Genomic DNA, 19,210 nt, shown 5'->3' with positions numbered 1-19,210 from the left:
TCATATCTATACTTTATAGCTTATATATCTCAGCAAATTAATAAAATCCCACTAAACGCATTTAGAAGCATTTCATCTTCTAAAGCAAATTTAAGAAATACTTTGTAATCACAACACACAAAAGAATAAGTGTGCAGATAAACCTGGAATTGTGTAATCTACATCAAAAGGGACTTAGTGATGAAGAAGGTTAAAAAATGACTATCTCCTATTGGTACTTGAGGCAGTTGTGCCTTCCCATTTTTTTCTCTTTTTAAATCAATTGCTATTATTCTGGGCTCATGCTGTTATGATAAACATGCAGGAGAGAAATTATTTCTAGAGCTCCAGAAAATAAACTTTATAAAAACACCTTCCTAAGGTACCTCATTATAACAACTTTAAAAGAAAAATTATAATTTTACTAAATTAGTTAATATGTGTATAACACATTTTTACTCTCTTTTTAACCATGGAAATATTTTACAGTCCCATAGAAAATTCGATGAATCTACTGCCAGTTTTCTAATGGAGGCTGAAATAGAATCTAGTGTACAAGAAGTCTACCTAACCCTGCATTATGGAAATACCAGTTATATTTATTAACCTCATTAATTGAAAACAAATTATAAGTTATGTACATAAAGGTCAAGAAATATCATGAAAAAATAAAGTTTAGCCGTACTGTGCAAATTCAAAAAATTATACATAAATTGTGAAATATAATTAAAGTATAATTTATGCTTGTATTTCATGAGCTTTTGAGTTTAAAATATATATGGCCTTTTTATATATCAAGATCATTAAATAAACACATTTTTATTTCAGCAAGTAATTAATCTAATAATCTACACGTTTGAAATTGCAAGAGTAAATATTTAGCACAGCCTCTAAAATATCTTATTTTTCTTCTATAATTGATCCATACTGTGATGATTCAGAATAAACCTTCAGGTGTGACATGTCATATCTAAGTTTTCAAAAAGAACCTGAGCCACATATAAATGGATTTCCTTCTGCTGCATGACTATTTTAAAGACTCTCTCTTGATAACTTAATGTTCCTATTCTAAATGTCCCCTCACGTCTCTATTCTAATATAGCCTTTTGGGAAGTCCTAATTAAGTACATATCTGAAAGAAAGGAATAATTATTCTGTGAGCAGGCTGACACATTTTCCCTCACATTATTAAGTATAGGCAGCATATATTTTAAGAGGTAAACTCATTTTCAGAACAAAGAAAAAAACACCTTTGATGGTTACTTTTAAAAGTCGTGTCTGAGAGTGTCAGTAGGGGTGTAACCAAAGGTTCTTCCTGGCAAGAAACCTGAAGACTTGGTCTAATTTTGGATCTATTTCACAGGAATTTTAAGGGACAAATGACATTTCTTATAAGGCAGTAAAAGTTTCCTGTGTGCAAAATTTAGCACACAGGGCTGCTTTGAATACAGAGGAGCAGAAGCAACATGGCTAAGGGTTCCAGCAGGGAAGAAAATCAAACTCTTCCATTAGTATTTAACCTTTCAAAATGACTTTTTTAAATGTTAATCTTTATTTTTATTTCTGTTTTTTTTTTTTCCCTACCTTTGTCTACCCTTAGAAAAGGCAAAGACCACAACTGGGCCTCAGAGGTGGGCCACAGAACAGGAGTGAGGAGTAGCTGGGGATAAATGGCAGCATGTCGGAGGTGTAGCAGTCATCTCATCGTGCGTCCTAGTGTCTTTAAATTAAATTTTTTTTTTAATTTAAACATCTACTCAGTTCAGTATACGTTATTCCTCTAAGGACTGGAATCCAGAGAAAGATCCAGTGCAGTGTTCATGACAGTATCTACCTCTGCTGATAAATGCCCCATATACAGAAGAGTCTTTCTTAGGAATATAGCTTTTTTAGGTAAGACTGCTATCTCTGAAAATCTATCACCATGTTTGCTCATGAAGTTTTCTCTGAAGACCACAAGATTAAATACAATTAACATTTCCCCCCCAAACTACCATGTAAAGATTTAAGATGAAAAAAATCATGTTAATATATGCATAAAAATCGGCTTTACTTAAAAAGATTTAAAGAAACTTTTTCCTGTGAGAAATATTTATAGTCTACCTATTTAATTGTATTTTATTTCAAAAGACTGCCTCAATTCTTAACCACTGTTCTGCCTGTGGGTTTACTTAAACAATTACAACCATTTCTCTTCTATAATGTTATAAGTCCAAGTACAGATATTATAACACATAACGTACAACTCATTCTTTAGTTCTGGAATGCAACCATCTTTCCTTTTTAAAACAGGGTTCTGAGAATATCTGAATAAAAACAATGAAACTTTATAACAAAGTGCTAGATGAAATGTAGGCATTGTCATCGCCATGTTCAACCTGTCTAGAAATCCTGTTCGAGGGAAAACGTTTGCTCCCACAATAAAGTACCGAGAGGTCTTGTGGAGCTTACTATCCGACCACACTAACCCAGGAGGAGAGCACTCCAGTGGGGTGGGGAGACCTGAACCACTCACCATTCTGCCGCTGCTCGGACCAGGGGAAGCTTAGCTGCTATCTGGCTTTTCTGAGATGCCATCCTCACATGCAGAATACATCTAAACTCACCTGCTGAACATCTATTGGGAACACTTTCCCAGCTTCCTTCCAGATCTAAAATGTCATAATCATGAGAGGATGTCCAACAGAAAGTCCAACTGATATTTGGGAGCCCTTCCCTCGTATTACGTGTATATTATATATAATTAGGACACGGATAAATGTCAATTAAGAGTCCATCATGAACAACTGATTGTATATCACATAAAAAAAACTGTGCTTATTCCCAGCAAACTTATAATTAAGGCAAATATTTTATATTTGCATATACGTATACATATATACACGCATATACATAAACTATATATAATTACATTAGCTGTATAAATGGAGATAAGTGCATATGAAATAGCTAGTATATGTCCAGTGACACATATACATATTAACAATGATAACCAGAAAAGTATCTGGTGCCAAGTGGACCATGTAAATTTTACTAATGGCTAAGCTTCCATTCTAGAAACACATTCTGTCTACATCTATGCCACATTCCATACCATTTGCCTTTGCGCTGGGTATCAGTTAAAAAGCTATGATTTTAAAGTACTTAGATCCTGGAGATAGAAAACTGTTTCTGAATTTGAAAATTAAATAAATATTTGATGATATTAAGAAATTATTGATATTTTAGGTAATGATAATGGTGTTTTGATTAAAGTTTTTAAAAACTATCTTTATCTTTGAAAATTATGTACAGAAATAATTATAGGATTACATTAGCTGAAATAATGTGACCTGCTTCAAAAATAATTCAGGGTGAGGAAGGGAAAGAAACAGGTGAGTGTATAGATAAAATAAGACTGGCTATGATTTGATAACTATTCAAACATGGGAGGTTATCATATTACCCTTTCTGCTTTCAAGTGTGTTTGGAATTCTCCAAAGTAAAATAATAAAAACTCCTTCCGATGTAAGCGCAAAAGAACACACAATCTCCCAAAAAAGGCTCATACATGTTAGGATCACCCATGCTGTTTGGATTAGTAGTAATTGCTGACAACAAAAGAGGGCACAGTTAAGCATGTTCTTCTGAATGTCAAAGGAAAATTAAAATACAACCAATAAAAATTTGACTAATGAATTTAGGAAATTTACATTGTATTCTCGTGAAATTTGTAGAGTTAGTTAAAAGGGCAGTAAGTTGTTATGTTTTTACTTCTTAATCAAAAGACCAACTTATGGCAAAGCTGTTAACTTCAGGCAAAGCTGTTCACTACCAAATGGATCCATTTCATGTATATTCTTTTACTTATTTCACAAGTGATGAGTAAGCTTTGCAGCAAGCTTGGTCAGAGTGAATACAAAAGGCAAGGCTCCCAGTTACACATAAGTTATTGTCATCTTTTTCCAGAAGTGCTGATTTTAAGCAGTTCGGGATGAATACTGTAGCAATACATAACATCAAGATGATAGGAAGGAATCCATCAGGTAAAAGTCAGTCTCCATTTATCTTCAAGAAAAGTTCAGAGCTTTGACCATGTAATACTGATTAGCAGGTATTTCAGGTATGGATGTGACAATAAGATACATGAAATTTCCAATTTGAAATAGCCTGTATATTACCATCATAATATACACACATATCCCAGAAATTCAAATATTTTCATAACCAAATTGTATAGTCAGATTGTTTCTCATCCACATAAGTAGGAAAATCCTTTATCAGGCTATGTATCCTGTTTGTATCTGGAGAACATTAGCAGTGTACTTAGTGGAGTGAGGAGTAAGGTGTCATTTTTTTAAAACCCTCTAGGTATCTGGACTTCCCCTCCATGCCTCTTTATCTGAAAATCAATATTTGTCATTTAGGTTCAATGGAAATAATCACCTTTTTGATGAAACTTCCCTGGATCTCCCCCTTACTAGACTGGAGTAGAATTCTGTACTCCCACTTCGTAACACTTTTCACAATTATATTTATGTAGTAAGTAAATACTTCAGTTATTTTTAGCACATGTCTTTCCCACTAGACTACCACGTCCAAGAGGTCAGAGATCATGCCCGTGTTGCTCACCACTGTTCTTCCAGTCCCTGGCACAAAATCTAGGGTCCTGGCTGCACCTGAATCCTCTGGGAGCTTTAAATAATACTGATGCCTGGACTCTACTGCTAGAAGTTCTAATATAATTGGTAGGAATGAGGTGGAGGACGGGAACCGATAGTTTTTAAAAACACCAAGGGGATGCTGATGGGCAGGCAAGGTTCAGAATCCTGCATAACAGACTAGATTCAATAAACAAACATGTAGGCCCCTAAATGCCCCCGAAACTACAGACTATGTATATTATCAGATGTGATTTTCACTTGCTCAAACTGTAAAATAATTAATGACATTAGTAGGAATTTTGATGTGGAATCAAAAAAGATATATTTGGGTCTTCCTAAAAAATCAAGACTAGAAAAAAACAGAATCACAGCTGGAAAGTACTCAAATCCAAGCCAGCTAATTCATGACAAAATTGTGCCATAAAGAATCATCATCTACAACCCTTCTGCCCTCTTACCCTCTGGTAACCACTAAACTATTGTCTGTGTCTATGAGTTTTTGTTTCTTCATTTGTTTATCTTGTTCTTTTGTTGTTTTCAGTTTTATATCCCACATATCAGTGGTTCTCGACTTTTTCTGTCTGACTTATTTCGCTTATACACAACATGATATATAGATGATGTAACACAGAATTGTACACTTGAAACCTATGTAACTTTACTAACAATTGTCACCCCAAAAAACTTTAATTAAAAAAAAATAAAATAAAAAAGAATCAGGACCTCTCCACTGTACTTCCTCCTGTGACAGGACTGCTCTCATGGGACTTCACTTACTCCTGGAAATCCTATTAAGAATCACTATGCTCTATTTTACATAATTTATTTGGTATCTCAGGCCACTGCAACTGCATCGGCCAAGGTCACAGACACCAGCCTCAGTGCTAAATCTAAAGCACAGCTCTTTATCTTATGCACTTTTAAAATCCTTGCTGATCAATCCTCTCCTCTTTGCTTTCATGACCTTACACCCTCTTGCTTCCCCCTGGGACCCATGACCTCCCCTTTTTCGTCTCCTTGGCAGGCTTCTCTTCTACCAGCCCAGCAAATATCGCCCCCCAGTTAACTCTGTCTTAAGTTTTCTCGTTGTTTTCATGTTTTTGGGTGAAAGCAACTTCCAGAGACCATTTATATGCAGACAACACCCAAATCCCTCACTCTTTAAATCCAACACCGTTTTTTCTCTTCTGTGTTCCCTAACTCAATGGTGGCATCCTCCTAACAGCTGCCGAGACCAGAGACCAGTCTCTGCACCGCTCTCAAATCCGTGGGACCACCTTTCTCCTCACTAGCACCTCCACGCCAGGCAACATGCCTGAATGGCCCTCACAGCCTCCTAACTGGCTCCACTGCTCCAGTCATGCACCCTCCCATCCATTCGCCACACGGAAGCCAACGTCGTCTTTTAAAAAACACGTGTCATCGGGTCTCTCCCTCGCTTCAGACCCTGACTGGCTCCCCCAACACTCTGGGCAGAGTCCAAACCCCTTGAAGCAGCTGGCAAAGCCGCCTGGGACCCAGTACCTCCCAATGAGCCAGGTGGATCACTCTCCAGGCTCCGGAACACAGAATTCGGCGGCCTTCTCTTGCGCAAAACCCAGTACACACTCGACTTTCTCTTCCTGAAATGGTTTTTCTCTCTTTCCTCTTCCCCACCTCTGTTTCAACTGGCCAGTACAGAGACCCTGCAGATCTCAACACATGTCATTCTATTCAAATCCTGGAGTGTCACTACTGGGACCTCAAAGTTATGGACCAAACGCCGTCCCTAAGCACCACCACAGCACCAGGAACTTCCCAGGCTGAAACAGCAGCACACTGTACTCTTCCGGTCGCTTTCCCTGTCCATATCCCCCACTAGTTTGTAAGCCTCAGGTAGCAGGCTCTAATTCACCACACTGACCCCGGGGCCCTGAGCACCGACCAGTGGCTGCACACAACCAGCATCAAGGACACTCAGTGTCTGAGGGTGACAACACTGTACTAGTCAAAGCTGACACACCACATAGGAATGAATGCAGCTGGACTTCTTCCTCATACTTACCTCAGGACCTTTGTTCCTTTTTCAGGCTGGAGTGTGTCTAGCAGGCCACCTCACATCCTTCCAGCTCCTAGCTCATATGGAGCATTCTCTGAGACACCTTCCCAAGTCAGCCATCCAAAGCATTCTCCTCCCTCAGAGTACCATTAGTTTTCTTTATGTCACTTGTCATAACTTTGTGTTTAGTTAGTTACGTGCTTGAGTGGGCAGGGACCATGTCTGTTTTACTCACCACTGTCTACCTGTACATAGCAGGGCCCAAGATATACTTGATAAAATAATGAGTGGACTACCAGCATTCATCAAGGACCAACATCAATTCTAACATCATGTTGCTTCCCACAGAAGTTTAACTGTTTTCTAAACCAAAGCGTTGTCAATACTACCAGTTAACCATAACAACAGGCATATTTAAAAGAGTTTTCTCCCTCCCTGTTCTGTTATTCACGTCTAACGCATTAGTAGTCAAAGTAACTACAGGCCCGGCATAACGCATGAGGAGAAGCTGCCTTGCCTTTCAGGTCTTGCACGCAGGCCTCTTTGCAGCTGTGCATGCGCTGCAGGATCCAGCTGTGCTGAGCTCCGATGCACTGCCATGCAGGGTCGCCCGGCGCGTGAAGGTCAGACAGGTACCTGAAACAGCAAGCCAGAGCTGACCACAAATGCTTCCTCTATGCAGCCCGAGTAAGGACAGAAGGACAGCTAGCATACTTCAGAATCATCTTTTTGTTTTTAAGAAAATCGAAAATTTTATTAATTAGTAAAGCAGTTGTCAACATTAGCTTCTAATATCCAGTTCTAAATGAAATATATTCAAATTTCTCTTTATGCAGCTAGCAAACAATAAAGCTGCATGTTTTTTAAATTAGGACTTTATAAAAAGACAACCAAGAAGACAAAGATAGCTTACGATGATCCCATATACTTAATGAGAACTTACCTTCACATGCATTTACATTTAGTTCACAGTGTTTTTACTTAGTTCTGTCATTACAGCAAACAGGTGGGAACCAGCAGAGGACACCTGGTGAGTATTTTTTTGCTTTCAGTTTTTTATTCCTTTGTAGTCTGAAACACAGCCACTAGATGGCAGTGTGATGCTGTTTTCTACGTAATGAAAACACGCTCCCGAAACTTCAGGCCATTTTATCACATGAAGAGATTTGGTGACAACAAGCGCTCACCTCTTTTGTCTAAATTCTAATTCATGACTGAGAAAATATTTTCTAGAAAATACAGCATAGATGGCATTTTATGTAGTTTTAATGTAGGTATTAAAATATTTAAGTCTTCTTTGTACATAAAATATCTAAACCCAGATAGACAACTGAAATAGATATCAGTTGAAAAATTTCTGCTGATTATTCAAAATTTGGCATTCGACCCTCACAAAATATATAAATATAACAAGTTAAATCAAAATATAAATAAACCCAAAAGCTGAAATTACTATCTTAAAATTATTCTTAAACAATAAGCTGCCTGTTGTCTTGGAGTTAAAGATTTTTGTTCAATGGTAAATTTTAATTAATGGTTACAAGCTGTGACCTCTAGCCAAATCTTAATCACTCAGGGGATCACCTTATGCTTCTCTCCCATGTTTCTCCACCACTGGGTATTTCCTTACTCATAGCCATCTCAATTAGCAGCTAATTAGAGGAGAAACATTTTGTAGTAAGTTAGCAATAAATGAAATGCTGAGAAGAAATCTGACATCACATTTAGGAACTATCCACCCTGACCCTGACCTTCACAGGCTAATGGAGAAGGTCTGGTTTCTGAGGAGCTGGGGATTTGATTATCCTGCAAAAGGGCCCCTGAAACAACGCGCTCACACTGCACGGGGCTGACCCACAGACAGCCCTGAAAGCTTGCCCTTCTCCTCTTGCCTGTGACCATCTATTTACAAGTTACAAATAGGCTGTGTATGTACTGAGAAAGTGACAAATCAATTAACAACATCCAGAGAAGAAAACTACAGTCTAACAAATGACATTTAGCTTGGCTTAAATAATTCATTTCAAAGCTTTCAAAACCCAATCTGATTCTTCCTCTCTCGCAAGGCTTTCCTCTTTTATTAACTGGAATATAAATATGACAAATAATATGTTGTGTCATTTCTCCAAAAATATGTGATTTTAATCTTTCTTGCTGGGGAGAATTTGTCTTAGCATTCTCCTTAGATAAGAGGTTGTTTTGCCTCCAAATACTTCTCCAACACTTCCTCCTAACACTTTCATTCATTACAGGAATATTCTTTTAGGAAAGCTGTTTCCTTTTAATTCTTAAACTAATGAATAGGGAACATAGATGATTCAGTACAAGGGCTCTTTCTCAAGCAGTACAGGAGGAGAAATCAATAAGCTTTTTTTGCTTAGCAACTTAAAATTTTAAGTCTCCGTAGTATGGTGACTAGGTTCTTGTGAAAGTTAATAAAATCCTCTTTTTATTATCTTATTAATGGGTGTTACATGAAAAGTTTTATAAAAAAGGATAAATATGTTCTCTCAGAAATTTTAGTGTTTCAATTCAAAGGTACTACCTATGCTAGGCTTTCTCTTGGTTAAATGACTTAATCCAGTAAGTTTCTTCGTTTTCTTTTTTTAGTAAGTAGCTTAAAAATAAGTAGTTTCATTTCAAAGATATTTGTTTAGAACATGATACATGTTGTTGCCATTTCTTTTAAAACTGCGTATTAAAGAAACACTTTTTAAAAGACTTTTTAAAGGAAAAAAGTTAAAAGATGTTAATGCTGATGAGTATAGGTTCAATATTTTAAAATTTAAGAATTAAAAGTTTTTAGCCATATTGTCACATGATTTTTAACAATCACCAGGGATAGGATCATACTGACATGGAAAGAGGTATGTGGAATTTTGCTTCTTGCTAAAGCTATGAGGATCAAGACAGAATAAGGAGAGTAAAAAATAATCAAAAAGTTTTTAATTAGATAGAGAACCAAAGTAAGACAATACAGTAGTAACCTGATTTTCACTCGTACCAAGCATAACTTCAATTATGTAAGACAGGGGTGTCCAAACTGCACCCCACGGGCCAACTGCGGCTCATGATCCATTTTTTTATTGGCCCACAGCAAATTCCAAAAATATATTTAGTTTACTTAAATAAACCAGGTGAGGCAATACGTACTTCACCTCGAGTGAGTGGCCTGGCTGTTTGTGTATTTTACCGCATAGGCCCTTGGTGAAAAACGTTGAAAAAAGTTTGGACACCCCTAATGTAAGAGAACTGACAGAGGTATTTTTGTGGATGAAAGCTGTCTCTACCTCTCGTGGTGCTCACAGCACTTGTCATCGTAGATTCCAAAGTCCAACAGATACCTGATCTGGCTGTGAGATTATTTTTCCTATTTATTAATAACTAAAAACTTAATCTACAAAGGATAATCGAATTGCTCAGTGTCTTCTCAAAGCATAAAAAATAAAAGGATGATTAAAAATGAGTAATCGGATATTTTTATTGATGTTCTTTTTCCTTTAAAATAACTGGGGAAAAAAGCATTTCAATAGGCCATTTAAAAGAATCTTTTTTAACACCTACCATATTTTAAATGATATCCAGTAAATTAACTAATCATAAGAACTGCACATTAGTTATCTATATAAATGGTAATTCACCACCTAAAGAAATCATACTCAAGGTTTATCATATTACTATCAGCAAATTTAGTAGAGTAAATGTCAACAGGGAAATAAATACAAAGCAAATATCGGAACACAGACAAGACGCTAACCAACTGTATCCTATACAAGATGATTAACATTTCTGGAACTGTTTCTTTTTATGGTTGTTTTTTTGTTTTTTTTTTGTTTTTTTTAGAAGCAGATAACTAATGTGTAGTTTGTTACCAGCTTTAAATTTCTACAGTTCTACAAGCCAGAAAAATCCCCCAAAGCAGTCTTTCTTAAGAAGGCAGTTAGAGAAAAGCAGAGGCAGACTCTGAAAGTAGAAAGTAGGCAAACGAAACCTGAGCTGTGTGCTCAGACTAGTGGTAAATCTGAGCTTCAGGCTCCTCAGCTGTGTCAGGAGAGTAACACAGACACCCTGCCCAGGAGCAGGGGCGGGGGCGGGGCTGGACAAAATGCGCAAGGTGAGCCCAGCATGGCTCCAGGCGCACCCAAGGGCTCCAGTGGCAGCAACCGATTTGGTGCGCGTTCCACACTACCTGTTGGGCACCACCCAAGTGTGGACCATGACAGTGCTCTGCTCTTACTGTGCTCCTGCACCCCAGGAACCCAGGGCCACAAGTGCAAACACAGCTTTCAGACCAGACCTCTTTCCAATGAGTGATGACAGTCAAGTGAATCAATATACATATTCTGTTATCATTTTATAACTAAGGAATATTCAATAAACTTCACTAATTAAAGAGTAAAGGTACTAAGTCTGAAAAAGCAGCTTATTCTGAGAACAAATGTCACATTTAAAATATGCCAGCAAAAAATAAAGTTAATATTTTTAAGTCATAGATACAAAAATCTTGTAATTTATATGCTTTGTCTCCAAATCCTGACATAAACACCATATATATGTAACATTATATACAGAGGATGCCAAAAAAATGTATATACATTTTAAGAAAGAAAAAAACTGTATTAAAATTGTAATAATATATACTGATAACAAAAGATGAATACAAGTCATGTCTATACATGTTTTTGGCACCTCCGGTATATTCATGTAATTTATTGACTACTTATTATGTGCCAGGTGCTATGTTAAATTCTTAAATGTACCCGTGATTATCTTTGCAACTACCCTGAGACATAGATTGTGTTAGCATGTCCATTTCACAGATGAGTAAACTAAAAAAAAAACTTAAGTCACCCAAAGTGAACAGCTAGTTCCCATTATGCTATACTAGCTCCTTCTCAGGCCTTCTCGTCATGCCCCATGATGCCCACCACTTTCAGTATTACTGCTTTTTTTTAAAAAGTCTCTCACTTTCTTTTCAAAACTAAAACCTTTCAGAATTTCCTCTACTGTTGAGGAACAGCCCACTCTCGTGTCATGAAGAATTTCCCACACAGTGTGTGACAGTGTTGCACTCTAGACCATAAAGGGAGCCCCTGCCTTGTGGCCTGTGGGTGCCCACAGAGTACAACACCCACACATCCTGCTAAATTAGGCAAGCCCTTGTCCAGCAGGAGAAAGAGGTGACTAAGCAATGAGGCTACTTTTGCCTCCTCCAAACGGGTAAGATTTTCTTACTTTTGGAGTGAGTACTTGTAAATTCAATAGTATACAAAAGAGTTCTGGTGCCCTACACGCGGTAACACTAAGTGTCTTCCCTTTCACCATTTCATCGGTCTCCTAATTTCCCCCAAGTTAGCTTTAAGAGTTAAATGCAGTGTATCGTACTATACAGATATATGTGATTTGTGAAAATTCTTACAGGAGGTTTACCTTATATAACGTTTTTGGTCATGTAACGTCGATGGTGTCTCAAGCAATTTATCCAGAAGCAATCCTCTTAAAGCTTCAATCCGTGTTTCTACTTCAGCATAATCTATTAAAAAACGAAGAAATATACAAGATTTACAGAATGGGAATTTAAAACCAAATTATGGAAAGCTGAGCAGTGGTTGCTTTGGGGGTGACTGAGAAGAGGCTCAAGGGAACTTTCTGGAGAGATGAAAACATTCTATCTAGGGTGTGAGTTACGTGGGTGTGTGGCTTGGTCTGTGTATTTCACTAAATGTAAATTTACCACAATAAAAATAAAATTAAGTTTTCTCAGTCCTTATGGATTTGGAATTTACAGATTTAATAAAGGCCTGTGATGTTTCTCCTAGTTGTGGCATTACCACAGGGGATCTTAGGCTTTTCTTATTTTCTGTTACTCTGGCATTAGAGATCATTTCAAAAGTTGTTCAGTTTACTTTAACGTAGGGTTACAATTCATAAATATATGGCCCTTTCTGAAGAGGGAAGATTAAAACGTAGGTTTCCATTTCCATAAAATATCTACAATTGATTCTTTCCAATACACATCAGACTTTCTAATAACATCATGGTTAATAAGTGGCAAAGAATGGCCAAGACTAACCTATCCTATAGTCATGGTTGCTGATTTTCACTACATTGTAGTAAGAAAAGCCATAATGTTATTTTTGAGGTAATTGTTGTACATTTTAAAAACAGCACCATATAAACAAAAACTAAAACACATGTAACATTCTTTGCAGAATACATTCCACATTCTTCCTGTAAAAGGAGAGCAGAAGATCTAAAAGCAATAAACAAATCTTACATTTCTTGAAAACTTGCACCTCCGTTTTCCCAAAGAGTGACTTGGCCTTTTCATAATCATTAATAACCACATCATAATCACCCTGTAAAATAAAGAAACATTTTGGAGACTGTCAGTAAAGTATAATGAAGACGTTTGGTTAAGATAAAAAAAGCCTTAACAACTCTTTAAAATTTATGACATCTATAACCATAGGTACATAAATATGGACTATACCTTTTGGATATTCCTTTCAATATTTAGAGGAAGGTTGAAAAGAAACTTAAATCGCTGGAGCACATTGAGTGCATTTCTAGTGGAATCTGCTTTGTCCTTTCGACCTAACACTTCTTGAAATAATGTGTCTGCAGTATTGCTTGCCCCTATTTTAAAAGGAAAGAAGAAAACTTAGATAAAAATCAATTTTATTCAGGAAGTATATAACTGGACAAAAGAAACAAAATGATTGACTGCTATTACGGCTTTACGTTAAAAACTTTTTCAAAAGTTAGCTATATGGGAGATCTTTCATGGTTTGCTAAAATACAATTTCCATTTTGCCTGGTAAATCTTTTCATACGTTAAGAATGGTATCCAATTAAAAATAACCATATTTATCAGGCCCATATAAATTCTCTAATGTGAACCTACTTTTAGCTGCTCTTCTAAATTTTATAGCAACTATGGGCCCTTGGGTTACTTCATTAATTCAGATAACAGGTTAAGACACACACATTTACATTTACACACATGTGCACACACACACACTAAATTCCCTGGATTCAGTATCTACATTATGTGGTAATAAACAAAATAAGGAAAATATTTTTCAGAAAAGTTGTTCAAATGAATATTTTACAACCAATCCTATTTCTTGGTAAAATTATGTAGCAGGCATAAAAAATTACATAAGCACTTTACAAACTTTAACATATCATTATTAATGGGTATTTCTTAAATTGGCTAATTTTTATAATATTATACACAAACTGGACACGTTTTATATATATATACATATATACATATATATGATCGCTGTGATGAATCACTGTAATGGAAGAGTAGCTTTATCTAAAGCGAAATTTACTGTGTTCAAAAATAGTTAAACTTTTTCAACTCGTGAATTATTTTAATTAGCCTCAAGGAAAGGGGAGAAAAAGAATAAACTCTTTTCGGCTGTTTGATCACTGCTCATAAAAAGTTTCTACATTATCTGGTCTGGTGACCATACTTTAAGCAAAGATGAAAAAATTACCTCAGTCTCACTGGGTGGCTTGCATGCCATATTCTCTAGTCCACACGGTGGGTGGCCTGATCCTGTTAAAAGTCGTCTTTGTAACGTAATTGTTTTATCTAAATAATGTTTAAATTTTGTTGAAATTTTAAAAGCCTGATATAAAAACTTTGTTTTGTCAAGATAGCTGCTTTCACCACGTTCTATTTAATGTTGAATACTAAATTTCTACTATGAGAAAAAACATACTCTCTTCTTGCCACCAAACCACATAATGGTGGCTAAATGAATATTTGAAGTCTGATTAGGGTGAAAACTTTTTTTCTTCAAAGAAAATTATTATAATTTATTTCTAATAAAAATACAAACTTCATGAATTAGAACTTCATAGATGAATAGGTATGTGAATGAAATTAAATATTTTTAAACCGTTGATTACTTATGTGTGAGCTGTAGATGTTAAATCCCTAAGCACTCTTTACTATACAAGGAATTTAGGACAGTAAGTATGAGAGTTCAAAATTAGATTTTTCTCATCTTATTTTAAAGATAATGAAAAATATCAACTAATAATTTTAATACCTCTAAAAAGTATGAAAACAAGCATAGGTAGAAAATCCACTTATAATTAAATATAAACATTTTATAGAGGAAATTTTATAGGCAGAAATTATAAACTATAAAATTATTTATACAGAAATGTATGTATAGAGAATTTTCATTTATGCACAGAGAAATTATAAATTATAAAATTGTAAATTATATGTCTATAAATTATTCTGTTGTGAATTTTACTGCATTCACAATAAAATCTTGAAAGTGCATAACTCTTTGACAACTGGACAATTACATCCAGTAATAAAATAAATAAGAGCAGTGAAATCAAGATTTGTGACACCAGATAAAAATTAGCAGCAGCTTGCAAAATGCATTTTATGTCTTTATTCTCTAGGGCTACTAATACCATGTTTCCTCGGAATATAACACCTAGCCAGACAATTAGCTCTAATGCATCTTTTGGAGCAAACATTAATATAAGACCTGGTCTTCTTTTACTATAATATAAGACCCGGTCTTATATAATGTAATATAATATAGGACCTGGTCTTATTTTAATATAATATAGGACCCGGTGTTATTTTACTATAACATAAGACCCGGTCTAATATAATATAATATGATGTAATATAATAAATATAATGTAATGTAATATAATGTAATATAATATAATATAATACTGGGTCTTATATTAATGTTTGCTCCAAAAGACTCATGAAAGCTGACTGTCCAGCTAGATCTTATTTTTCGGGGAAATATGGTAAGAAAATGAAAGTGGGTGGGTAGCACACCGTGTTGTATTATAAAGTTGTACACCTGAAATTTACATGTAATTAATCAATGTCACCCCAATAAATTAATGTTTTTTTAAAAGAAAGTGAAACAAATAAACTCAGCAGTGTTGTCCACAAGTGAAGGATGCCACCAAGAGCCATCAGCCAGGCATCTGCCAAGTGTCCCAGAAGAATGCCCCTGTACGCCAGCCCAGCCACATACTCACTCCACCTCCTCACCCCGAGAACACTGAACTGTAAGGTATGAACATCCAGGGTGTAACCACAGAACAAATTGAACACCCACGTGGCCATGAAAACTGTAACTTTGGTCTTACAGGTTGCAGAACAAATCCGGGTATTACAACTACCAGCCCTGGGCAAGTTCGGATCTGAAAATTGGTCCTTCTTCCTCACCAGGGGACTGTCCACACCAAGCACCGGACAGTGACTGCCATCGTCTCAGTTACAGATGTACCCCCAAGTACTACCAACAATGCTGCTATAATGACACTTGAGACCGCCACCAGTGTAGTCGGGCTGACTGAGCAGTACCGTTTTCCCGTGTAAGATGGACCTTAAGGACATTATGCTAAGTGAAGTAAGTCAGACACAGAGAAAGACAAACACTATATAGGATCACTTATATAGATTCTGAAAAGGAGAACTCAGAGAGACAGAGAGTAGAATGGAGGTTACCAGGGGCTGGGGGAAAATAGGGAGAGGTTGATCGGAGAACAAACTTCTAGTAAGAAGATGAGTAAGTTCTGGGACCTAGTTAACGATACTGGATTATACACTTGAAACTTGCTAAAAGTAAATCTGAAATGTCTCACCACAAAAAGAAATGGAATTATGTGAAGTGACAAAGGTGCTAGCTGAAACTACAGTGGTGATCATTCTGCAGTACATTAAGTGTATCAAATTACCAGGTGGTACCTTAACTTTACAAAATGTTGTATGTCCATTGTATCTCAGTAAAGATGGAGAAAAGATGGGAAGAAAAGTCACTGCAGCACTGAACACTTATACCTCCCCGTTCATCTTATGTCCTTAACAACAAAAAATAAAAACTTAATCATGCCAGCAACTCCTCTCATCAGAAAAACTAGTCAAGTAATTCTAATGCTGTCTTACAATTTCAAGCATGTTTGTTTTAAAGGGAACACACTTTCTCTTATTTCGAAGGGAACTTACTGGTCCTTTTCATGGCACCGACACTTGAGACAATATATCACAGAAGTAATTTGTAACCTGTGCTCTCTGCTTGATGTAAGTTGTGGGAAGCGTTGTGGGGAGGATGGAACGAGTGTCCTGCCACACACATACACAATTTATCCCAGGAATAGGTAACTTTAATATGCCTACTTAAATTCCTAACAAACCAGGACCACAGAGACCTAACAACCTACTGTATGTGTCTCAGTTTTTCTTAACAAATACCAAAACATGACTGGATAGGTTGACATCTGCTCCATAATGATATTGCATGAATAGTGTCATTACTGAGGGTTGGTGTTTATTTACAGAGCCGTGCATGACACTGGACTTACACAGCACCAATAAGGCACCTAGAAAAAAGCCTTAGGAATAAGGAAAGAGCAGAAGTCAGCTGACACTATTATAAGAACCAACTGTTCCCATCTCTTCTCAGCTTCCATTCACTAATGTCAGGTTGGTAGTATGAAATCAACCATGATGGGAGAATTTACATATTGGAAATGCTAATAATAAGGTGAAGTTCCTTTCTCCATTTTGGAATGCCAGTTGTTAAACGTTTACCATCATACCACTGAGAAAAAGTCAGTTCTTTTTTACAAACTTGAATCTGATACTCCTTAGTGTTTCAAGTCCTTGGCTTTCTTTTTAATTTTACACATAGTATTTGGGTGAAATCATTCAATCCTGTTAATTCAACTACTATCCCTATACTGGGACTACCACATCTCTATCTGAAGATAGGTCTGTTCGCTCAAGAGTAATCTTTACATATATCTTCACTAGACATACAATAATTTTGTTTATGAATTAACCCATCATAAAGAAGTCCTTTATTCGGAGCCATCCCAGAGGTGAATTCCTGTTTTCCTGGGGGAGGTAATTCAATCTGCCCCTGCAGTTTTCAGAGGATACTATGAGAGCATTTCTTGAGACATCCCAGCATCAAGACCGCCTTAGTCCCTGAGAGGAACGCTGAGGATCGCCCTTTGGATGAGCCCTGACAGCAGAGCTGAGGAGTGCAATGGGCAGGAGCATATCACATTTGGGGTAGGGTGTGGGAACAGGTCCCCGAGGCCAGGCAGGTAGCTGTTCGCTCGGGCTTTGTCATGGAGGGCAGTGGAGAAAAGATTCCCAGGGTGACAATCAAATCTCAGACCCTCAGTTTACCTGCCTCTGGGAAGAGCCGAGGAAGTGGAATGTAAAGAATAAAGATGCCATGGAGGGGAAAAACATTTTAGTGTCTCTGGGTCCCTCAAAACCTGCAAGGAGTTTTTAGAAGCCTTTGTGCGTGGCAGAAAGACAAACTAGACATATACAATTGAGCACTTACTCTATATGAGGGGCTAGTCTAAAAGCTTTGTATTAATTATTCCAAATTCTTATTCTAAACACGAGTTAATTGTTAATTCATTTAAACCTGCTCATGTTCCCATAAGACAGGTCTTTATCCCCATTTATAGTGCAAAAAACTGAAGCACAAAGACATTATTTGACTTGCTCATTGTGACACAGCTAGGAGTACTGAGAGCTATAAAGTTATTCATGGGCCATCCCTCAGTAATCTCAAACGCAACATGTTATAAATCAAACTGAATTCTTTTCCTCTCTTCTCCTCACGCCCCAAACCCACTCCTCCTTCCTCCATTTGAGGCCGTCACTGACCACTTCCTTTTTCTTCTTCTCATACCAACCAGTGACCAAATACTGCCTTTCTCATCTCCTTAACACCTCTGATCTACCATTCACTCAACCATTATCACCTCCGTTTTGGTTAAAAGTTCTCAGCACTTCACTCTTAAAGCTATACACTTCTATCTGGTTTCTATTCCTGTCTCTAGTCAAGCTCCTTTCTATTGCATTCTCTATACAAATGGCAGAATATTTGATAAAAAGTTCAGAATATCACTCCCTTATTTAAAATCCTTCAGTGGTGCAGTCTTCAAGATAAAGACAAACTGCACAATACTACAGTGAAGGCTTGTCATGAGCACAGCAACCACGCTGGGTCCTGGTTCCAGGAGGGCAGCCAAGCTCCTTCCTGCAATTGGCACCTTCCTCTTCATTCATGTTGCCTGCTCTGCCAGGGACCACCTGTATTCACAGAGCCGCCCACCTACCAACCTCTGCTCACCTAGCTACTTCCTAGTCCACTTTTAATACTCACGTACCCCTCCCCTGATATTCTCTCCACTACATTTTTTCTATTCAGGGTCGTTGTGCAAGCTCCGGACGTACCCAGGATTACACCAGCAGGGTATTATCGTGCTACAATTTAATCCCCACTTATTTGCCTGTGTTTTCCATTAAACTCTAAAGCCTTGGAAGCTCAAGTTTTATCTTCATGTCCCTGTGATAGTCTAACATGTGCTCAATAAACACAGAGCACCAACTAAAGCTCTTGTCTCTGAATCGGTACCCAGTACTGTCCTCTTGGAGGTGGCGTGGCGTAGTGCTACGTGGCCAGAACGGCACACACGGCACAGCACACGGCACGCACAGCACAGCACA

The 19,210-nt window shown here is 37.1% G+C and overlaps 1 protein-coding gene across 5 annotated transcripts in view; it reads right to left on the bottom strand.

Moving 5' to 3' along the window:
- The window catches only part of EXOC2 (exocyst complex component 2), a 247,335-nt gene that overhangs the window by 120,099 nt on the left and 108,026 nt on the right, over window positions 1-19,210 (bottom strand). For all 5 annotated transcript variants that reach the window (XM_019714889.2, XM_074335319.1, XM_088791404.1 and 2 more), the window contains 4 exons: window positions 13,154-13,299; window positions 12,938-13,019; window positions 12,091-12,193; window positions 7,178-7,296 (listed from right to left, as the gene is read on the bottom strand). In XM_019714889.2, coding sequence (XP_019570448.2) covers window positions 7,178-7,296; window positions 12,091-12,193; window positions 12,938-13,019; window positions 13,154-13,299 — 450 coding nt within the window. The remainder of the gene's footprint in view (window positions 1-7,177; window positions 7,297-12,090; window positions 12,194-12,937; window positions 13,020-13,153; window positions 13,300-19,210) is intronic.

Source organism: Rhinolophus sinicus, chromosome 14 (genome assembly GCF_057876585.1).
Source record: "Rhinolophus sinicus isolate RSI-liver-muscle chromosome 14, RSI-T2T, whole genome shotgun sequence".
NCBI lineage: Eukaryota > Metazoa > Chordata > Mammalia > Chiroptera > Rhinolophidae > Rhinolophus > Rhinolophus sinicus.
The sequence above is the reverse complement of the archived record's forward strand: the minus strand, read 5'-3'. Positions and strand labels throughout refer to the sequence as shown.